This window comes from Paramormyrops kingsleyae, chromosome 1 (genome assembly GCF_048594095.1).
Source record: "Paramormyrops kingsleyae isolate MSU_618 chromosome 1, PKINGS_0.4, whole genome shotgun sequence".
Taxonomy (NCBI): Eukaryota; Metazoa; Chordata; class Actinopteri; order Osteoglossiformes; family Mormyridae; genus Paramormyrops; species Paramormyrops kingsleyae.
In genome coordinates, this window is record NC_132797.1 from 71,580,810 (window position 1) to 71,603,718 (window position 22,909).

At 45.7% G+C, this 22,909-nt stretch overlaps 2 protein-coding genes across 3 annotated transcripts; both read left to right on the plus strand.

The window, feature by feature from the left end:
• Window positions 1-1,643: 1,643 nt before the first annotated feature.
• LOC111859120 (MORC family CW-type zinc finger protein 3-like) lies at window positions 1,644-12,256 on the plus strand. Its single transcript, XM_023841580.2, has 19 exons — window positions 1,644-1,730; window positions 3,398-3,470; window positions 4,382-4,514; window positions 4,715-4,941; window positions 5,228-5,375; window positions 5,466-5,613; window positions 5,726-5,854; window positions 6,032-6,151; window positions 6,232-6,329; window positions 6,760-6,867; window positions 6,953-7,081; window positions 7,160-7,234; window positions 7,317-7,359; window positions 7,705-7,815; window positions 8,707-8,812; window positions 8,915-8,981; window positions 9,063-10,116; window positions 10,208-10,383; window positions 10,526-12,256. Exons 1-19 carry the CDS (start codon window positions 1,665-1,667, stop codon window positions 10,674-10,676), a joined length of 3,162 nt encoding a protein of 1,053 aa, XP_023697348.1. The 5' UTR covers window positions 1,644-1,664; the 3' UTR covers window positions 10,677-12,256.
• Window positions 12,257-12,817: 561 nt separating this feature from the next.
• Window positions 12,818-22,097, plus strand: chaf1b (chromatin assembly factor 1, subunit B). Of its 2 annotated transcripts, none has more exons than XM_023813852.2 (14): window positions 12,818-13,160; window positions 13,472-13,607; window positions 13,885-14,017; window positions 14,346-14,463; window positions 14,692-14,795; window positions 14,892-14,988; window positions 15,066-15,150; window positions 15,406-15,499; window positions 15,700-15,769; window positions 15,870-15,961; window positions 16,169-16,328; window positions 16,560-16,964; window positions 19,969-20,057; window positions 20,383-22,097. In XM_023813852.2, the coding sequence occupies exons 2-14, from the start codon at window positions 13,482-13,484 to the stop codon at window positions 20,502-20,504; spliced, it is 1,695 nt and encodes a 564-aa protein (XP_023669620.2). In that variant the 5' UTR covers window positions 12,818-13,160; window positions 13,472-13,481; the 3' UTR covers window positions 20,505-22,097. The 2 variants fall into 2 exon arrangements, with proteins under 2 accessions (XP_023669620.2, XP_023669541.2); XM_023813773.2 differs by having other exon boundaries at window positions 12,819-13,113.
• The last annotated feature ends 812 nt before the right edge of the window (window positions 22,098-22,909 follow it).

Here is a 22,909-nt window from a genome sequence, read left to right on the forward strand (position 1 = left end):
TAGCATGTGCTGTGCTCGGCTAAGCCAGTCAACTTTGCTGTGAATTGGTTGGGCGTTGGCCGTCCATTCCTAAAAAACTACCATATGATTGGCTGGAAGTGTGTTTGTTCCTATGAATGGATGTGTGCTATCAAGCAATGTTCCTTATTAACAGTTTGTCGAGGTTTCTCATTTTCTTACCATTTAAATTTTGTACGACAAGTGAATATCATTTATACTGCTCAGCGCTGTTAAATTCTTATTTCACAGAGGAAAACATTTTAAATATCATCTTATACGTGCTCCTTCCTGGAAGAACCAGACTTTTGGTTTCTAGTTTATTTTGATCTACTAAATAGCAGCCACCATATAAAACTTTACTTGAGGAGGGACAAGTAGCTTAGTAACTGAGTTACTACTCAAGTACTAACCATAAACAATTATAGTATCTGCATGAAATACACGATTGATCAGTTATGACTGATAAAAGATGAACAAACATGGATCAGTACGTAACTCACTTTAGTTTCTAAACAATTGTACTACAGTGTACTACTACATTTTTTGTGCCCCCTCAATTAAAGTGTTAGCGTTGATTTATATTTACTATTATTTGTTTGCTAGAATTTTTTCTCCAAAGTGATGTATAGGTCAGTAAATCAGTGTAAAACTAGATGCTCTCAGAACATCAACAATGTATTCAACATTGTCTTCAGTGTAATCAGATTCAACAGATCAGCACCTGTGACTCTCCATTCATGTGACCACTAAGTGTTTCCATTTTGTTGCCATTTGTCTCAAAATGAGGTCGGTTCCAGACTTTCTCCTATATAAAGTTCCTGTGAAGTTTGAAAAAGATCTGAAAGAGGGACCAATTCAACACTACAGGTTTTGGTATCATTTGCCAACCCAGAGGTCATTAAAGGAGTTGTCCTGGAATGCATGTAGATGCCACACAAAAGACTGCAAAACGGCCGAGGTTAGGTACCACAAAATTCTGTTTCGGAACTCAATGTCCACTGTTATAGAGGAGCCAAATATGAGGGATGGTGGAACCTGGGCTGTCTGGAAGACTGAGGTAAGAAACCCATCAATAGTTGATGCGATGCACATCAAAAGCTGAATCTTAATAAATAAACACTTAAGTTTGTTCAAGTTGATCAAGCCCCTGCAATTGCACATAATGCTGAAATATCACAGGGCATAATATTTATGGGGGGGCAATGTGTGGTTCAGCAGGTTAAAATGGAGTGCCTGTCCCCAGAAAGTTATCGATTGGAGTGATCTCAGAGTTGGGCCCTGGAACAAGGGCCTTAACCCCAGTTGTTCCAAGGATCGTCTGATCCCATGTTCGCAAAATGTAGGTTACTTTGAATAAAAATGTCTGCTAGATAAAATGTAAATATACAACATAAAAACCAACAGTGAAAAAGTAAAGAAACATACTTGTTACACAACTCCATTTCAAACTGGTGGCAAGTATAGACACAAAGGCTAGCCCATTATCCTTTTGATGGTACACTAGGTTGCATTACAAAATTGTATTTTAAGTATTTGTAAAATGACACAGAAGCACTGGGGTTCCATGTTTATTACGAGTAAAATTAGCATGAAACTGCCCCGACCCAACAGACCGCAGCAGCACGACAGCCTCAATTCGCAGCGGATTCGGTCTTCCCGGCCGCATGGCTCCGCCCCCCGCGTCCGACAAAATGGCGGCGCAAACAGACAGAGGGATACCTCTCAGTGCGGTAAGTCCGTTTATACTGCTTTCCTCACCGAGCCCATGTAAATAACGATACACATCTGTTCCTAAAATGGTGATTTCACTGTCATGTGAGGGTGAGCTCACGGGGACGATTGTTCTGATCCTATGCCAACGGCTTGTTTCGATACTACGGCTAGCTAGTTGTGTACGGGGTGGTAGAGCGGTCGTCGGAACCCGTTTGTAACGGCATCCCAGCCGCTCGGCGGATAAAAAAAAAGATAGATAAGCGGCAGTTGGGTTTCGTTTATATTCTTCAGGCGCCCTCTCTGATTCAGGACCGAGTCCAGCGGGGAGCTCTCGAGGTGCCTCCCGCCGCCTCGCGCCGCGCTGTTGTTGTGACGTGACGAACTCGGAGTGTCAGCGCGTGCCCGTCCAATGACTCGCGCGGGCCATTGTGCTGCGCGAGAGCTCTGCCCTCCCAGGTGTCACCGCTTAATGTCACCGTTCGCTGCTCGATTCGCTGTAAAAGGGGATGCATGAAATCGGACTGGGTAATGTGGGGGTTGGGGGGCGATATTAGTTGTGTTCTGGGGCACAATGGAGGAGATGGTGGGGGCATCCACAGAGGTGGGGGGAACAATGGAGGAGACAGTATCAACGGCGACGGGGGGGACAGGGGAGGAGACAGGATATGGTGGGGGGCATCCACAGAGCTGGTGGGCAGCACAGGAGACTGTGTTTCAATGGAGATGATTGGACAGTGGAAGAGCCTCGACCTTCCTGAATCATCTGTAGCATTATACTGAAAAATGTTAAAATATCTTGAGTTTCGCTTCTCACACATCTGCCGGCCAGTTAGGCCAGACTCTCATTCGCTGATTTGTGCAAGTTTCAGTGTGCAGAATTTTGGGTGAGATCTAGTCTGATGTCAGACTGGCCCAGTTATCTGAAGAAGAGAGGAGGAGCTGTCCCAGGGCCCCCCTGGATACATTTGCCGAGTGGGGGGTCCCTCTCTGCAAACCAAAAAAAAAAACCCAGAAATTTGCTAGTGATGTTCATGTTCCCCTCGGCCCCCTGTGGCAAATCACCCCCCTCTGCCATGTGTCGGTTTATAAGAGTCAGAAATGTAAAATAGCGGTGAGACGTATCTGAACGTGCGGGTGATACCCGTTGTAACATTATGTGTGTGTGAGTATCTGTGAGGGAGGGTGGCTTGGATCTGTTCAGAAATGACCACACATCAGGTTAAATTAATCATTACCATTGGCTGTCTCTGACGCATGTAACAGTACTGTGGTTCAGTCTCCAGTGTGTGACTCAGTAGGTTAAACCTCTCTGCCTTTGTGGCTCTGATCAGAAGGTCGCTGATTTGAGTCCTGGCCTCAGCAGAATAGTCACATCTTGTTTTAAGCCCTTGCTTCAGTGGCCTGACTGTGTGTGTGTGTGTCAGAAGAGCAAGATGGCATATGTGAAAAGTAGCATCCCAGCGTACTTGTGCAAATGGTGAACACTGGATCATTTTATACATTTTTTTTTAAACTGGAGTGGTAAGGAATCACTTTGAAATGTCTATAATAATGTAAAATACCCCTGAATATGATAGCCATGCAACAGGACAATAAATGGCAGAAACTCTTGACGGTGATTATTTAGCTCAGCTGTTAGGAAAACAATGCAACTCCACCCTTGATGGTTCTTCTGATGTTGCAGCTCTGCCCGAAGTTTCTTCACACAAACTCCACCAGCCACACCTGGCCGTTCAGCGCCATTGCAGAGCTCATAGGTGAGTGCATCCCCCCCACCCCTCCCCCCCGGAGTGAATGGTACCATCCACATAGTATGCATAGTCCAATAACTGGAGCTTGAGCTGTACCACTCCGGCCCTGTTTATGGGCTCTTCTCTGGCCTATTTAGAGCGGAATGTAGGCTGTGTGCGTGGCCTTGTCTCCCTTAATCTTTAGCCCTATGCTGTGCTTGTTACAGCTCTGTTTATTCCACATAGCATCAAATTGATCTAGTTTGGAGGAGAGCTGTATTTAAGGGTCAGGTTTTGTTTTGCCTGCTAACTCAGTAGAAATGTTGGAGGGGGAACTCTGTTAGTACTTCCCCATTTCAAATTAATTACGTATCTTTAAAATGTGGAAATGAAAGAAGTGGTTATCTGCGTGTTCTGGGGCAGCGGGGTGAATGAGAGAAGCATGAGATCGATGTTAGGTGATGGTGGCAGTGTCCCTCCTCCTTGTTGACCGTTCATAAGTCCCCCATCTGTACTTGGCCTTTGTATCACTACCTTCACCGGTAGATGCCACCAGATGCGCCTTGCACCCTGTCACTGTCACCTTAGTGATGGAGCGGCTGAAGGACACAGCACAGCCTCCTATATATAGACTGCAGTTAGCGTCTAGCGTTATGTCACCTTCTTGCGATGCTCTGTGCCATTGCCGTACAACCCGTGTGACTGGATCGAGATGTCAAGTCACGGCTCCATCTGTGATCCCAGAGTACCCCCGGCGGGCCAATGCCCTCATTTAAATCACTCACGAAATGCCTGCCCCCCCAAGATGTGAGATCTGCCTGGGTACGTATCCTTCTAGAATCCAGGGCACAGAATTCAGGTGATGTGGTGGGTCCTTGACGATTCGCAACATGAAGACACTTGGTCACGCGCGACTCTGATTCTCTTTATGTTTACAGACAATGCCTACGACCCAGATGTTAACGCTAAGCAGTTCTGGATCGACAAAACGCGCATTAAGGGCCATGACTGCCTGACCTTCATGGACAACGGAGCAGGAATGACCTACGACAAAATGCACAAAATGCTGAGGTTGGAAAACCGCTGTTCCAAAAAACTCTTGGAGGAAGTAAAAACGTGCCTGATTTTGAGCAGAAGAATGTAACCTTGGCTGCAAATGGATTACTTAGTATTTATACTAGCTGTGGATTAATAACCCTTGGCTGTGGGTTTAATAACTTGTTAGCTTCTGCTTTGTAAAGCTTTTTCATTTCACTCTTTCTCTGTACCAGCTTCGGGTTCAGCGATAAGCAAGCCATCAACGGTCACATCCCAGTGGGCCTGTATGGAAACGGCTTCAAGTCCGGTTCTATGCGTCTGGGGAAGGACGCCATCGTCTTCTCCAAGACAAGGGACACTATGAGTGTCGGACTGCTGTCCCAGTGCTACCTGGAGAGCATCCAGGCCGAGCATGTGGTGGTCCCCATCGTCACCTTCAGGCTTATCGGTCATAATCAATATATCTTTTATTGACTGAGCGGGGCAAATTGGTTCCATTTGCTGGTGATTGAGAGCATTTCTTATAGCTTTTATTGGGTGAAGCTGAAGCAGTAAAGCAGTTGCATTTTATTGTTTTCACGAAGTTGCAGTTGTTACTTTATACTGTGTATAAACTGACGGCCAGTAATTGTTTTGTTTTGTTTTTTTTGCGAGGATAGTCTTTTATTTTCTGGCACCGTACTTCTATAAAAAAAAATAAAAAATGTAGCCCTTTGTCTGTCGCCGCCTCCTTGACTCCTGACCACTCAGAGCCACCGCCGAGCACATTGCCAGCCTGCAGGACATCCTCAGGTACTCGCTGTTCAAGTCCGAAACGGAGCTTTTGTCTGAGCTGCATGCCATCGACTCCGTTTGCTCCACTGGCACGCGCATCATCATCTGGAACCTGCGCAGGTAAGGCAGGCGGGGAGCTTGGCAACTCCCAACATTCTCCACCTCCGCGGCCCGCATGGTTTTTCAATATACGCCATATTCTCTCCTCAGGATGTCCAGCGGGCAGCCAGAGTTCGATTTCAACATCGACAGGTACGACATCCAGATCCCGGCTGACGTGTTCGAGAATACAAGTGAGAGGTACAAGCGGCCAGATCGGATCATGCAGTCTGTCCCTGAGAGTGACTACTCCCTCCGCGTGAGTGTTGGGAAGAGGGGTTTGCCAAGGGCACAAGCTATGACTTATTTTTTACTGCTTTTGCGCCTTGTCGCTTTGTTTATTGCTTGTCATCTTGTGTGATTGATTGCAGGCCTACTGCAGAATCTTGTACTTAAAGCCTCGCATGCAGATCATCATCAGAGGTCAGAAGGTGAAGACGCAGCTCATCTCCAAGAGCCTGGCATTCATCGCTAAAGACCACTACAGGCCCATCTTCCTTGTATCCTGAGTTTAGTCCCTTGCAGTCTGTTCCTCATTCATGCAGGTCTTGGCTGGTTGTTCAGTATCCCCTCTGGGTGGCTCGCCCAGTGTTTCTAATGACAACCTCTAGGAATCATCTGGGGGGGAAAAAATATCCATGAATCTCTTTGATTTTTTTCCTTAACCTTCAACCCAGAACAAACGTATCCGGATCACCTTCGGATACAACACGAAAAGCAAGGATCAGTACGGCATCATGATGTATCATAGAAACCGCCTAATCAAGGCCTACGAGAGGGTGGGCTGCCAGCTGAAGGTGAGGACTAATGGCGGGTTTCCTCAGTTCCCGACCTCTCTGGCCTCTCTCTGCTCACTCCTTTTTCTATCTCTGAACAGGCAAATAACCGGGGAGTTGGAGTGATTGGCGTGATTGAGTGTAATTTCCTTAAACCCACACACAACAAGCAAGACTTTGACTACACGGATGAGTACAGGTACTGATACAGACCTGGGCTACATCATGATTCTGTGTACAGACTTAGGGATAGTGACAGTTGGAGAACTCTTAAATATTCCTGAAAGAATATTGTAATTGTTATATACTACCATACAAAAGCAAAACACCGTAACTCCATGTTTTATCAAAATTGATGACTGTAATCAGGTCTCTTAGGTTCTGTTTAACCTAGTGACAAAATATCTTAGTTCAGCTATGCTCAGTTTTGAAGATAATACTGTAGTTGCCTGCCTTTCATACACATGGGTGACGGTCGAAAGCCCTTAAAGCCCTTTTTCCGTTTCAGTGTCAGCGTAGTTACTGTTTTGTCTCCGTAGGACAGTGTAGTAGTTGAGCTTTGCAGGTAGCACAGTTGAAGATGTTGGTGTGGCATATCTGCCATTTTCATTTATTTTTACTCTTTCCAGGAAAACTATATATAACCTTGGAGTGAAACTGGAAGAGTACTGGAATGAAATCCGGTTCAAGCGTGACAAAGAAGATCCTACTTGCATGATACCAGTAGAAGATACCATGTGAGCTTTCGGGAAGACGCGGGCGTTTGGAGGGGAGTCAGGTACTGAGCAGATGAGACACTAACCCTGTATCCTGTGTCTCCAGGAAGCGTCCGGATCAGAACTGGGTGCAGTGTGACAACTGTCTGAAGTGGCGGAAGCTCCCAGATGGTATCGACTGCGCTCTGCTCCCTGAGAAGTGGTTCTGCCACATGAACCCTGACCCCCAGTACAGGTGATGGTTCACGTCGGTGTGTGCATGGACATGCATGTTCTTACACGCGCATGAGCAGTGAAGGATGTTCTTTTTCAGGAGCTGCCATATGGATGAGGAACCAGAAGACTCAGATGACGACCAGCCTTCCTACCAGAAGACCTACAAGCAGCAGTGAGATTCTCCCTCTGATGTGTCTTGACTGTCCATATGCTGGGAGTGAGATGCATTTTAAAGGGCTCTCTGTGTTTCCTAGGGAACGGTTCCAAAGGATGCAACAGGAGAAGAACAGATTACAGGTGAGCTGTGGAAATGGTGATAAGAACATAGAACATAAGAACTATACAAACAAGAGGAGGCCATTCGGCCCATGGAGCTCGCTTGGGGAGAACTTAACTAATAGCTCAGAGTTGTTAAAATCTTATCTAGCTCTGATTTAAAGGAACCCAAGGATTCAGCTTGCACTACGTTATCAGGAAGACTATTCCATACTCTGACTACACGCTGTGTAAAGAAGTGCTTCCTTAAATCCAGTTTGAAATGTTCTCCCGCTAATTTCCACCTATGGCCACGAGTTCTTGTGATCAGCGAGCCAGGATGCTGGTGCAGAGCTCCGAGTTACAAAGACGTGTGGGTGTTTGCAGATGGAGCAGGCGAAGAAGGCCGCGGACATGCAGCGCATCGCAGCCCTGGCTCAGCAGAACGAAGCCCTCAGGAGGCAACATGAGGATCTCAAGCGGCAGTTGAAGCAGTCGGTGGGTAGGGGGCAGACTAGAGCATGTACTGCAGACGGCGTCAGACTTTAAATCCCAATGAACAGCTGGTTTGGACAATGGATAAACACTAGTCTTTTTTTTTTAACACTCTTTAATCTCTGTACTTTTTAAAGGTGCCAGAGAATGCATCTTTCCAGTATTTTAAATTGTTCTCTGGTGTCTACATAGGTGTGTGAACTTGGTTTGGTCAAAAAATGCCCAAAAGTGGTTTTACAGGTCCATTTACAAGGCTGTTGTTTGGCCATAGAATGAAACTGGCCATTTTCCTTTTTTTCGCTGGGCTCATTAATTGTTGATGAGCTCTATTCTGATTGACCTGTTTACAGTGAGACACTGCGATGGCTCACACGGAACTAACATTTCCACGGTCATGTGCCACATTACGGTCAACGACGGACCTCATTTACGATGGTGGTCCCATAAGATTATAATAGAGCTGAAAAATTCCTATCGCCTAGTGACATCATAGCACAACACATTACTCGTGTGTCCGTGGTGATGCAGGTGTAACAAACCTGCCGTGCTGCCAGTCATGTATTCCACATACAACTATGTACAGTACATATTTGATAATGATCAACAACTTTGTAACTGGTTTGTGTATTTACTGTACTTTTTAATCATTACTTTAGAGTGTACTCGTTCTAGTCACTTGTAACTGTTATACTCCTACTTCAGCCTTCGCACAACGTATGTGCTGAACTCTCCTTATTCAGCTATTCTGAGGTAAAATCGGATTTTCCCTTTATGGCACCTTTAAGGCTATGGTTGTGTGTTAATATCCGTTACCAGTATTAAGCCTCCTCTTGGGTTGGTTTAAGTTAAAACGCGCATCATGATTCCAGTTCACGCTTCACTCTTCCTCCGCAGAACTTCCAGCCCGTGGTGTCGACGTCATCCTCACTGGTCACACCTTCAGTCAGCAGTGGAGTCCGAGGAGGTCCCGCTCCAGGCCAGGCCTCCCTGTCACGTACCGGTGAATGCAGCTCCCTGTTGTCTCCTGTCCGTGTCAATCGGTGTGGTCATGTGAGCATTCCACCGGGGGGTCCGTGTCATCCGTCTCATTGCTGCCCTGCAGGTTGCCGTTCCGCCGCAAGTGACATGCCCATCATCTCCAACGTGTGCTCGCTGTCCACGCCTGCGAGGTAGAGCGGACGTCTTATCCTAGCTTTTTACTAGCTTTGGGCTGAGAAGCAATCCAAACTGAGTGTGTCTCATTTGTGCAGGATGAAGAGAACAATTTCGATGAACCCTGATAGTCTGGAGAGAAAAAGGGCAAGGAGCAATGGATTCCATGACAGCACGGCAGCAGAGACAGAGGAAGCCACGGAGGCGGGCCGGTCTTCACCAGTCGTCATCGCCAGCGACGACGACGACGACGTGGTGATTGTCGAGACTGGCAGCACGCCAAAACCCACGGCGCCGACCTTCGACCTTGCCAAGGTGAAGACCGAGCGGCGTGTCAGCGAGGAGACCACAGGCATGCACCTGGAGTGCAGCGATGACGCCGCCGTCGAAGCGGCTTCAGAGAGCAACACCACCGCAACGCTCCATGAGGCCTCCTCTCCGCAGACCTCCCAGAATCACGTCTCCGCCACCACCCAGACAGACCCCAAGCCCACCGTGAAGGCAGAGACGGGCGAGGAGACGGAGAAGGAGAAGTCCGCAGACACCGAGCAGATGCAAGAGGGGGAGCCAGCAGATGCTGAGATGGAGATGACGGCAGGGAAGGAGGAGGAGCAGGCGGACAGGGAGGAAGATGTGGGTGAGGAACACGGGCAGCTCCACTCAGAGAACCCGGAAGGAGAGGCAATGGTGACATCTGAGGCACCAGAGGCAGTGGCCGAAAAGGAGGCAATGGGAGCGAAGCAGACCATGGACATGCTCCTGCAGGATGCGCAGCAGCAGCAGGATCAGCTGCTGGAGCTGATGCAGACCACCGCCCAAGAGAGGGATACCTACAAGGAAGAGGTGCACCAGCTCACCTGCAAGACAGAGGACCTGGAGGCCCAGATAATGGAGCTGAGGCAGAGCCTTGTCAAGAAGGAGCTTTGTGAACAGGAGGTTCAGACCGAGTGGAAGGGAGAGAAGGAGGAGCAGGATCAGGAGCTGCGGACTCCCTGCCAGCAGGTCTCCTGTCAGGGGCAGGAGGAGAAGCCGGAGCAGGAGGTAAAGATGTCCCGTCAGGCAGAGGAGGATGATGAAGTTGCTCTGCAAGTAGATTCACTCCTGCGAGACCTGGACCAGAGCAACAATGAAATGACGCAGCTCAGAGCCAAGGTGTGTGTGTGTGTGTCTCCTAAACAGAAGAGCACATCTTCACCACACACATGCACAGTCACCCATTTCTATCTCCTTTTTATCCTGTCAGTGTGAAGAGTTGAACAGAGAGCTGGAGCAGCTGAGAACAAATGGAGAGACAGGGAGCCCCATCCCTGGAGAAGAGGCCCAGAATGCAACGGAGGACTCTGCTGCTGATGCAGAACAAAACGGCACGACAACCCCCAGCCCCACAGGCACACAAGTGCCCACAGACGAGGCTCAAAGGTACAAACTTACATCACCATTAACATAGCACTGCGAGCTGTAGCCTCCGACAGTCAGTAAGTAACATTCAGGCAGGCTGATTTGGGATTGGTGCTCACGTTGATCTGTCAAACACACAGCTCTACCTCTCTGCCCCCTACAGGAAGCTGAATGAACTGCGCCGGAGTGTGGGTCGCTTGCTGGTGACTTTCATTCCCGCACTGGAGCTGGAGCAGGTCAACTATGACTGCGAGGTCATCGACGAGATCCTGGCACAGGTCTTGGAGGAAGTCGGGGGGGCAGGGGACACATAGATATGCAGTGGGGGCCAGTGGGACAATTACAAAGAGATGCTGGACACCCCCTGCTGGCCTCTCTCTTTCTACCTCCATATCTGCCTGTCTCACTTTATTTTTTACAACTCAGAAACAGACTTTATTGAATGTATCTCTGAATCTTTGTACATTATGTATTTTTTCTATTTTTTCATATCAATCTATTATTTAAAAAAGAAAATCTTTTGCACTGAAAAAAGTACAATGTCTCTAGATAATGACCCTTTTAACTTTAATGGGGTTGATTTAATTCCTGACAAATGTTTTTGTTTCTTTTCCCAATGCTTGCTTTAAAGCATTTTTACAGTGTATAGGGATCTTCATCACTTTTCTATAGACAGTTGAAACAGTTTGTTTCTTTCTTTTTTTTTTTAACTCCAAAAGGCTTCACTTACTAAGCAAATCATTCGTCTAAGGTTGTGAGAAGTTAGATCTACAAATCACTGGATTCTAAACCACTGAAGACTAGCTCGCTGGAGATCATCAATGGTTATGGTACTTGAAAACGCAATGAGCGGACAGAAGCCATAGGGTGACAGCATGCTGAAGCTCACAGGCCATTTTTATACATGTCTTCCAATGGGACAACTGCCACAAGTCAACTGTTTTGCTCTCCAGTGTTACATTGTGATTTAGCACATACAAAAAACAAAACTGCACATCAGAATTTGTAACTATTTTGAAATGCATTCCCATAAGAAAAATGGAGTTAAAATTTCAGAATCCTTGGAATCCATTGAGATATTCTGTACCTGCTTCTCTGAAAATTACCTTAAAAAGCATTATTCTTTGATGTACACTGGCAACTGTCTCCAGTGGTATTTTTAAAAAGGAGTCGCGCTACTGCCGTGTGTCGTTTCCATTGTAGAGGTTCATTAGGATTTAGTGTCAAATGACAGCTTCTCCCTTGTGAGTGTGACCGGGATAAGCAGTTAAAAGATTAATCGATGGATGAAAGCCTTTCTGTTTATCTTAAAACCATGTTTCAACTGGATTTCTGTTTTAATGTTTAAGGTCTTCCGCAAAGCACAAAAGGAGGAACCATCTCACAGCTTGGGATGTATCCAAAGTAGCTGAAGTGTATTCGTAGCAATAGACATGGTCCAAAGGTACCGTACCAATTTTGTGAGAAAAGTGACTTTTTTTGAAGATTGTAACGGACATACGGACAGCTGGGGCTTATGGAACACTTCTCTCCAAAACTGGTTTCTTCTTCCACTGCATTTTTAGTTGTGCAGATGCAGCTTGTAAAAAATTGTCATCTAACTTGACTGGACAAATATTCTGCAGATAAATATGATTGCATCCCCTACCATTAAAGCCAAATGGAAGTGAATGCCAAGGAAATTTGACCCCCACACAATGGTCTCAAAGAATGCCTACAGTAATTTATTTGCACAGTTGAGTTCATTTGCTTTTGTAGATCACATTGCCATATCTGCTCAAACAAACAGTTAAAACGATAATTTTTACTCATTGAACTTCAAGGGAGTTAATTTAACACATTCAGCTTTGTGTTCATACATGTGTTAATAAATGTGGGAATTCCTTAAAATGTTGCCTGTCTATCGTGTGAGTGTGACACTAGAAGCTTCCCTAAAAACCCTGAACCTCTCAGTTACGCAGTTATGGGTGGGACGCAGGAAAAGGAATCACAACCGATGTTAGGTAACCAAGCTTGCAAAATCAGGATAAAGACAGGGTTGCTAACATTGGTCAGCTGGCTGGCGTGAGATTTTCCATTTGAGGCAATGCTACACACGCATTTACATGTAACAGTTTTATCACCCAATAAGTAGTCTGTTGGGTTTGCAAACTTATCCCAACGCTTTTGATGTTGCAAATTTTAGGTTAATGATGGAATAATTTAGATTTGCAGTAAGATTTCTTGCTTGAGAGTCTGAAAGCATGAATGTCACGCCAGGTGCGTGAGAGCTGGCAGCCCTGTAAAGACGCTAGTTGGATCTGGGTAGAAGGGAACAGTGATCTTACAAGGCACTTAAAATGTCGGGGCAAAAATGTTACAGGGGGATTCCATAGCCGGTTTTTAGTTACTTACGCAATTACGCATTACAGATAGAGAGACCCTGGTTTAAGAAACGCTGAAACACCCTAAGCAACTGCACACACCACTGTGATCCTACTGAGAAAACCGTAACCAGTTAACAGGAAACGCGTATGATAGCGGAAACGTCGACTGTCTCGCGACCGGAAGCGGTCGGAGTTGTCGAAGTAGGAGGGGCTTCCAGCCGAAAACTAGCGCGGGAAACCTTGCGAATCGGCCGAGCGGCGCCGGGACAAAGCGGGGAACAAGAAACCGGGAGCCGTGGAAATATCAGAAAAAACGCGATAACGCAGCGCTCTCATTCCGACTGCGGGACATATTCAAGTCTTCCTATAACCGGCGTATAGAGGCGTGAGTTTGCCGACTGTTTTGTAATAAACAAGAGAAACAAAACTCAGGTTAGCAGTAAAGTTACGCGCTTCCTAAAATGGTAGTAATTCACCGCTGGTTTCATTAGCTGTGTACCCCATAAACTATGGGCACTCTAATTTATCATGGTTGCATTGACTTTTCTCTGCGTTACGAGTTATTTTTTTTATCAGTGAATTATTGGGTCATGTTTGTCTTAAAACACGGTCATTTCTAACCTAGTTCACGAAGAAGTCTCGTTTTTCATGCCCAGTTTCTATCTTAACGTTAAGGCTGAAGAAATACCAGCTGGTGTGACTGTTGTATACTATCCTGTAGCATGTGTGGCTTTATGTCATAGCTGCAGCATCATGAAGGTCACCACCTGTGAGATTGCATGGCACAACAAAGAGCCTGTGTACAGCATGGACTTCCAGCAGTGGGCTGAAGGCAGAATCCATCGGCTGGCCACTGCAGGAGTGGACAGCACAGTGAGGGTGAGTGTTTCAAGCTGATTTTTGTGAGGAGCGTTGGTCTGTTCTCATTCCTATAGGGCAGGGGTGTCAAACTCCAGTCTTGGAGGGCCGGAGCCCTACGCATTTTTGGGTTTCCCCTCATTTAACACACCTCCTTGTGCTAATTACCACACAGCTCTTGAGTTGAATCATTTATAGGGGAACAGGGAAAGAACTAAGCTACACAGGGCTCCGGCCCCCCAGGACTGGAGTTTGACACCCCTGCTATAGGACGTGATGTTGATCCTTGCAATTTCAGATGTGGAAAGTGGAGACCGGTTCGGACGGGAAGACGGTTGTGGAGTTTCTTTCCAACCTGGCCAGACACACCAAGGCGGTCAATGTAGTGCGATTCTCCCCCTGCTCTGAGCTGCTGGCGTCGGGTGGTGATGGTAGGTCATTCGTTGTTTCAAAAAGCCAAGGCTTGGGATCCAGGAGCCAGTGGATAAGTGAAATTAATGTTTTTTTTGTTTGTTTTTTTTTTTTTAAATACCTATCCTGAGATCAGCATTAATGTCCATTGTATTTGTATTAATATGCAGCACCAAAAGGGGTCCAAGGGAAACTCGGGGGTGTTTCAGCGCACTGTGTACTTGTATGTGGGTGTTTCGACAATAAAGAACTCTTGAGTCTCCGAGTATGGAGCCTTGATCTGCTAATTTACACTCGTAGTGCCAGCAGCGGGTGCTCTGCATAAATCCTCCCCCTGTGTCTCCCCAGATGCAGCCATCTTGCTCTGGAAGTTGAACGACAGCAAGGAGCCGGAGCCGACCACCTTCCAGGAGGATGAAGATGCCCGACTGAACAAGGAGAGCTGGACTGTGGTGAAGACGCTCCGGTGAGAAAGGTGGAGGTTTGCGGTTGGGGGATGCGACTGGCCCACAGCGATTAACCAAGAGGGGATTAGAGATCAGGGAGACGGGACTGAGGCTACAGCAGCAGCTGCTTGCCCCAGTGTGTTCACTCTGGATTTTCAGTATGGATGTGGGGCCTTTTTAGGAATGGGGGGGCTACCTTCTCCCCCACACCTGGTATTGTGGGACATCAAATAATTTCTCACTCTCAGGGGTCACATTGAGGACGTGTATGACATCTCCTGGGCCGTCGATGGTAACTTCCTGGTGTCGGGCTCCGTGGACAATACTGCCATCATGTGGGATGTGATGAAGGGTAGGCTACTCGGCCGTATGCCGTAGACCCCAGCTCTTGGCTGCCAGGGCATTAAGTGGCATTTGATTTACGGACACATCTGTACTCTACATCCAGGTCAGAAGATGTACATTTTCAATGATCACAAGAGCTACGTACAGGGAGTGGCCTGGGACCCCTTGGGAAAATACATCGCCACCCTCAGCTGTGACAGGTAGGTGGGCGTATCCCTCTATGATGGGCGTCTGTCCTCCCCAGTGCTGCTCTGACCTCTGTGCATGTGGCTTTCAGGGTGTTGCGGGTGTACAGCATTCAGACCAGGAAGAAGACCTGTAACACCAGCAGGATGTGCTCCGGAGGATCTGCTGAAGGAGAGGTTAGTGTGGAGGGACAGCTGTCATTCTGCTGTCATCTTCTGCAGGATGGTGATCGTGGAGCAGTGTTTGACCTGAAGGGGTCTTTCATCAGTCTGAAAAGTTTTAGACTTTTCCTCTGTCATTCAGCAGTATGTTGGCTAGTTCGTCGATTATGGCAGAAGGGCATTTGTAAGGCTCATGTTTAATGTTATTCAAATGTTGCCCCTTTACTAGGAGTGCCTCTGATGTTCAAACGCTCAGCTTCTCATTCACAGGTGAAGAACTACCGAATGTTTCATGACGACAGCATGCGGTCGTTTTTCCGCCGGCTCACCTTCACCCCCGATGGCTCCTTCCTGCTTGCTCCAGGTGCCGCACATCTGTAATGTTTGGAGGGGCATTGGCATACTCTGATATTCCCATTGCATTTATGTCCCTGATAACTGTCACACATACACTGCTATGGTTACATCACTTTAATGTTACATACTGATGATCTTAGTACCTGTATAGTAATTGAGGGTGCCCATGACTAAACAGGAAATGTCATGTCACTTCCCATAATGCAGCTGGCTGCGTGGAGGCTGGTGAAAATGTCACCAACACCACATACGTCTTTTCTCGGAAGAGCTTCAAAAGGTACGTGTGCGAGAAAAGTTTGAGTGCCCCCCATCCCGGCTGACTGAATAACTTGTAGTGCCAATATGACCCATGCTGTGTCCGCCCCCCCCACCCCCAGGCCCATCGCACACCTGCCCTGCCCTTCCAAGGCCACCTTAGCTGTCCGCTGCTGCCCCGTTTATTTTGAGCTGAGATCCAGAAAGGGAGAAGGTAGGACTCAGACTGGACCAGCTTTTGGCACATGTGTATATTTACTGCTGTACATTTGTGCTGTTTTCTGAGTGAGGAAATCTGAAGGAGTCTTTCTCTCCCAGACATGACTATATCTGGCTAAAGCTCTCCACCAGTCCGCCATATGCCTGTGGTTCCACTGTAGAAGGTGGTGTGTTGACTGTGCTCTTGCTTCCAATCCTGCAGATGATTCTGCTCAGGCCCCACCCAGCACTTTCGCGCTACCCTACCGCCTGGTGTTCGCCGTGGCCTCTGAGGACTCGGTCCTGCTGTACGACACCCAGCACCGGCTGCCCTTTGGCTACGTCTCCAACATCCACTACCACACGCTCAGTGACCTCACCTGGTGCGTTTGAGCAGCAGCTGTCAGGCTTTTGGGAGGAAACGTACGCGTTCATGTGTCTATGTTCACCTGAGAGGCTGCTGTCTGAAATACTTTTTAGAAATAGCACCATGGTTCAAAATATTTGCTGCTCTCTCATTCCTTTTGTCCCGTTTTCCCCTCTGGGTTTTCTCTCCCCTTTTGTGCCTCCTCTCTGAGTATCTCCCTCACGTCTCTCTTTCGCTTGTTCTCCAGGTCCAGGGATGGCTCCATCTTGGCCATCTCCTCTACAGATGGGTACTGCTCCTTTATCACATTCTCCCCGGGGGAGCTGGGCATGCCACTGAAGGAACGTCCGCAGCTTGAGCTCTGTACTCCAGGCTCTGTCCCTGAGAAGAAGGGCAAGAAGATATCCGCGGCGAGGACGGCGTCCCCTGTGCCCCGCATGACTATGTCCGAAGGCAGCTCCCCTGCTTCCCTGTTGGGGTCGGACCCAGGCTCCACCCCCTTGAGCTCTAGGGCCAATGAGGAAGGGAGAAACCCTCCATGTGGGAAGACCAAGCCACAGCCCCGCAGAATCACACTGAACACACTGGAGGGCTGGAGCAAACCCACCACCCCCAAAGCCCCCAGCACCCCGCAGGGAGCACCCACCCCCAGGTAAGACATCTGTAACGACGTGTTGCTTTGCCGTCACTGTGCTCTTCGCTGGACAGATATTTGGTTACTACCGCTGCTGCTCTCATAAACACTTCTTAGACTTAAGAATTAAGCTGAACTGTTTCTCAGCTCATTGTCTGAAATTTATTTCTTAAAGGAGAAAGAGAGTGGCTTTCATGAGAAATGTTACTCATTACATGTCAAAAATTTGCATTTGCGTAGAAAATAATGTTTGCACGATATGAGGAGAATCTGCAATGTTCGATAACGGTTCAATATTGCAATGACGATATGACTTGCGATAAATATAGAAGTGTGCATATTTGTAGTTCAGTTCCAATGTCTTTCTGCTGACTTAGACCCCAAATATTTATTAACCTATGTCCATAGAAAAAAGGATTAAATAAATACTTCGAACATGCTTATATTGAACAAATTGCACATGAATACCCAACCAATTAAACAGAACATTAATGTAAATAAGAATTAATAATTATAAGACATTAATTTCCCCAGCTCCTTTTAAAATATTTTGTTCTAAACATCATCTCTTGATCTATAAATTTAGAAAAACAAATGTCTTCCATTATAATCATTAAGGGGCTTAGCTATCGAGCTGAATATATATTAATAAAACGCCGGTAATACTATCAAGCTAAATGTAAACAATTTTTTTATAATGGTAAACACACCATTTATTAAAGCCTTTGTGAATGTATTTTATATATATGGTAATCAATAATATTGGTATGGAGCTAAATATACATTATTAATAAACATGTCAGTGAAACAATTTTTATCAAGCTAAATATACAGTTACAGTCGATTAAAACGTAGCACCATTGACCTAAATATACATCAGTAATCTAACAAAACATGTTGGTTAATCCACAATAAAACGTCGCTTATCAATCTAAATGTAAATTATTTTTTATAATACTTAAAAACACACCTTTTTAAACAATATTCGTGAACATATTTTATTGATGTAAATGCTTGCTGCCGCAGTAAGGCTGAACTGGAAACTTATAGGGTAACTTGAAGCTCATGATTGCATCATCACGATTGTGTCAACATGCAGACAGCTGGCCGACATGGTCACAGGAGGAAGGTATTTGTACGATGGAGGAGATTTCGCATGACGCCTCCACCTGATAGGTTCAATGTTCACATGCGGAGTGTGGATGCACAAGAGGTGTAAATATATTGATTTTTCTTATCGCGATTCAGGCAGTCTTGAAATGTGTGTTGCGCATGTTCATATCACGCTGATTAAAAATATGATTTATCAGTCAGCATTAGAAGAAATACAAGCCCACTCCATTCTCAGTCCTTCCCCATCATCCATCTCTATCTTTTCGTCTCTTTCTACTTGACAGTAGCTCAGTTTGTGTTAAACTGGTCTTGAAGGCTCAAGCTCTGAAATGCGCATCAGGTTAATCCTGTCTGGTGTTCTTTTCACATGACCTCCATGAGGCTTGTATCACTAGCAGTTTTCCCATTTCTATGTTCATTCAGCCAACTCCCTACAAACTCTTAGTAGGATAATGAAGCGGTTGGATACCATGGCCCACTTAAGTATCCTGAACTCCAACTCCATGGTTCTCTTTTGGTTCCAAAACATTGAACCATGAAAGATCCATTGTTGCTTCTGGCGATTTCTTCAATCTAGGACCTAACAAATGCACATCATTAAAGGCTGTTTTAAGAATGTGGTACTCGAAGAATTTCTGGTCTGCGGGATTTGAATGGACGATCTTTGGTTCATCTCTTCTACTTTGGTACCTTGAACCATGAATTGAACTGTTTAATGCCTTGAGAGGAGGACTACTTGCATACTGTACTTGCATCCATCATCCCATGACAGAGGGTCACAAAGTTGAACTGACAAGTCACCTAGCCCTTGGCTTTGTCACAGTCCACAGTCTCTGAGCTTTCAGTGATCAACACACAGTTGACGCTGCACTGTACTTCGATGACCACCCCACTCTGTGGGCCTAAGTAAAGTTCAGTTCAAGCTCATCCAGTTGCTTCTGCAATTCATGAAGCTTCTCACACAAAAGCGCTCTAATCATCCAAAAACTGTTTGTCTCCACTGAACTGGCTGCGTCACAAGGAGCCACGATGAGCTGAGCAGTGCATTCCTGCTCATTCAACTGCTCCTTGACGACGACGACACAACTTCAGCACCATCTGCATTTCCGTCCATGATTTCAGTTCCTGAGGAGTTTTTAGATTGCCATGTACCCCACAAATGTGAAGATTTGTTTGACTCTTATGTCTGACTCCAGTATTAAGGAGTACAGTAGACTACTTAGGACAGCCTTGTTAAGGTCATCCTTAAGGGTGCTTGTAACAGCTTTGATGCATTTCTGATGGACCTTAGGTTTTTGCCTTAGCCATAGCATCCTTTGCTGATTCTGCCTGGTTGTTCAGTGCTACTGTATATGAAACACAACCTGCTGAAATAATGTTGATGTGTTGTAACATCGAGTACCGTATATATTGTAACCTGAACAACTCATTCCTCCTTTATTTCTAGCCATGGATATATTTTAAGGCAACTTGCCTGAAACTTAATCTTTGCACTGCTTCACCTCCTTTATACGTTGTGAGGATCTTCTACACCACTGTTATTTCATCTTTCTGGATGCAGTGCTCTCTCTTTTTTTTTTTTTATTCTTCAGAGGACAGATTTGTGCTTCAGTGGTCCATTCTACCTGTACTTCCCATGTTACTAGGCTGACAGGAGGCTCAGATTGATGTATTGATTTGATTCATTCATTTATGCTGATTAATTCATATGTCTTGTGTGAATTCCCTGCATTACATTCAGTACTGGACTTGTGGGAATGATTAAAATTGCGCATGAAACCTGTAATCCCTCGCCAAAATCCAGGTCCAGAAACTGGTAGACATTCTTTTCCCCCCAGAAAGTGTTTAAAATGGTGTATCTTTTGCTGTTGTCACGTTCTTCCTGTTTCTTCTCCCCCCCAACACGCAGGCGGATTACTCTGACTCCTATTTCCACAAGATCTCCTGCCTCGCCCCAAACCTTTGCCGCACCCTCCTCCATGGAGAAGGCCAAGCACGGTCAGTTCTCACTCCTTCAGGGCAGAAGGTGCTTCTCACCCATTTCTTGAAAAGCCTGCAAGCCTCCACTCTGTGGAAGTGCTGTTTTTTTTTCCAGTAATTAATGAAACCTTAACATTTTATTTTGTAAACAGAAAAAGTAGTGTGAGACAGAAGAGCTGGTTGTGTGTGCTCTGGATAACGGAGCTCGCTCACTTGAGGTGGTGATGCAGTCAGCTTCTTTCAGGTCCAGAACTGAATTTCTGGATCCCTATGTGAGAGGCTGAGGTCTCTGCTGGAGCCCACCACCACTGATTGCATCTTGTGCTGTTTTGTGCTATTCCAGAGAGGCCATCTCCTCCAAATGATCCAGTATGCCAGCCCCCTGAAGCCAAGAGAACCAAGACAGATGGGCCGGGGCCCACTGGGGCCATGGGTTTGGATACAGGTAGCTCCCAAACCCAGTAGGAGCCTTTTGAATCTTCAGCAATTTGTACAGACTGTCACCCTCTTTGGATCTTCCTGCTTTTCCCATCCATCACCTTAACTCACCTACACATGTCTGTGTCAGTGATGTCATCTACCCCACCGTTTGCAAAGAATCATGGGAGTCTGAGGGACTGAGCACTTGTGTGTGTTTTTAACATGCATCGCTAGTGTGTGTTTAGAGCCATGTTTGGAAGTGTTTTGGAAGCCAGTTTTGGAAGTGTTTGTCTTTGTGTACATGCACATAGGCATAAATCTTCAAGGAATCAGTCGTTCCACTGAGCTTTGCAGCTTGGGTAGATCCCACAGTTCCCCTGGTTCTTTGGTGGCCTCCTGCTCCGCTGTGTTGCTACTTAGCTACAGGCTCCGTAGCGCTTGTTACTCCAGACGGGCATCTGCCCCAACTTGCCTCATCTTTAACATGGAATTCTGGGAAAGGTGAACACAAGGCAAGCAAAACTTGCCTGTGCATCCCAGCATCTACAGAACAAACGAGAAAAACGTAAAATTAAGTGTGGGGGGAGAGAGGGGACTTTTTTCTGAACTATCCCGTCATCGATGCTGCATCATTCATCCATCCATCCATTTGAAGGAAGGGCAACATTGCTTATTCAGTACTCCTTCCCTTTGTTCACACTGGTATCTGTTGAACACTGCAGCTATACATGGCCATGTTAAAGACAACATGTAAAGGGAATCTTCAGTCTTTTGTGTTTTTCATATTTAGCTTTTACCTCCAGGGTTTTGTGCCTGGTATGTGATTGCTGTCCGTAGTATGAGGAGTGTGGTTAAAAAAAAATTGCTTTTCTTTTCACAACACCCCCAGCACTGAAAGCTGAGTCTGAGCTCCTTTTTACCTCTTCCTGTGTGTATTCTCCCCATTTTTGTTTATGCAGTTTTCTTTTCTGGAATATGCAGCTCTATAGTATCCATGTTAAAAGATTTAAAAATTAAACTGCTTTGGATGTAACGGGCCTTGCCCATTTCAATCCATATGCCTCGACGTTGATCAGACCTGCAGCCTCAGAATGTGACAGATTGACAAGGAATCGTTACATCTGTAACAGTTGCAGTAAATGTATCTGCTTGTCACATTGATAATATCAAACAGGATCTTGCTGATCGCCTACTGAAATGTGTTAAATCTTTGCCCACGACTTACTTTTGGACAGGTTTACTTGAGGTGCCTCAGAGAAGAAAATTAAACCAATTTCATGAAATTAAAGCAGGGGCTGCTGCTGGCATGGATTTTTAGGGCCCTGAACCCAAATGATTTCTTTAGACAGAACTCCTGGGCTGGAACGTGGCAGCTCTTCCTGTATCTTATTGTGTGATTTGTTTTTAATTTAACTCATTTTCCATTTTGTGGCAAAATTCAACAACTGTACTATGCAAATGTTAGGTTACCCTGAACTAAGCAAATCCTGTGAGTTTACCTGAGAGTTTTCCACAACCTCTGTACTGTATAAATATTAACTGATGGATTCTTGTCATAACCCGTAGACTTGACCTGCTGGTTTTACTCTACGTCCACTGCTACAAATGTGTTTAGTAAAGCCACTTTTCCTAAACGAGTCCGCATGAGTTATGATGTCATTTTTGTCCAAAAATCTGTGATAATGGGGAAAAAAAATGTTCTACAGCATTTTCTGCTGGGAAGAGATAATTATTCTGGTTTGTCCAGATATGCAGAATACAAGAATTACCCACCTGTCCAGCCTCGATCCCAGGCAGCATACAGTTAAAGACTGCGGCTCACATTGGATAGGATACCAGTATACCTACATGTGCGAAGTTTAGAAACACCAGTAAACCTAACAGTATATTGTGGATGATGGGAGGAAGCCCATGTGATATAGTACATCCACACTCCACACATACAAAGCAGAGGTAAGATTTGACCCCTCCCCTCTAGCGGAATGAGGCAATAGCGCTAGCCATTGTCAGTTCCTTACTTAGAGATTTATGACAAAACATACCAAAATCGCAAAATAGGCTGGTGTAAACTCTGGATTCACGTTATATTCCAGTAGATACAGGATGACAAGATGGTATTGTTAGCAACCTGGACCAACAAATCATTTCAGCAGTTCCAAAGCCTTAGAATTCTAAAGGATTTTACTGGAAATGTCCACTGGCTAAGTCATTGACACTAATCCCTTTGAAATTATTTAAAACAATTCGCAATGTTAGTAACTTATTCGCTGCTGCCGAACACATTTTATTTGCTTGTTTACAATTAATTGCTATAAAAGCGTGGATGATATTCTTGATATAATTCAAATTATTAAGAAATTAAAATTATTCACTCGTTTGTATCTAAAATGAATTAAAGGCCAGTCTTTTTACTAAGGATATTCCAGATGGTCCCTACGTTTTTCTCTGTT

Bases quoted from the DNA above. Each gene is read 5' to 3' on its own strand.
- chaf1b (XM_023813852.2), top strand. From the start codon at position 13,482: ATGAAGGTCACCACCTGTGAGATTGCATGGCACAACAAAGAGCCTGTG. The intron at 14,796-14,891 runs GTAGGCTACTCG...CTCTACATCCAG, and splicing joins CATGTGGGATGTGATGAAGG to GTCAGAAGATGTACATTTTC. The intron at 15,500-15,699 runs GTGCCGCACATC...CCCATAATGCAG, and splicing joins CTCCTTCCTGCTTGCTCCAG to CTGGCTGCGTGGAGGCTGGT.
- LOC111859120 (XM_023841580.2), top strand. From the start codon at position 1,665: ATGGCTCCGCCCCCCGCGTCCGACAAAATGGCGGCGCAAACAGACAGA. The intron at 7,816-8,706 runs GTGGGTAGGGGG...CTTCCTCCGCAG, and splicing joins AGCGGCAGTTGAAGCAGTCG to AACTTCCAGCCCGTGGTGTC. The intron at 10,117-10,207 runs GTGTGTGTGTGT...TTATCCTGTCAG, and splicing joins TGACGCAGCTCAGAGCCAAG to TGTGAAGAGTTGAACAGAGA.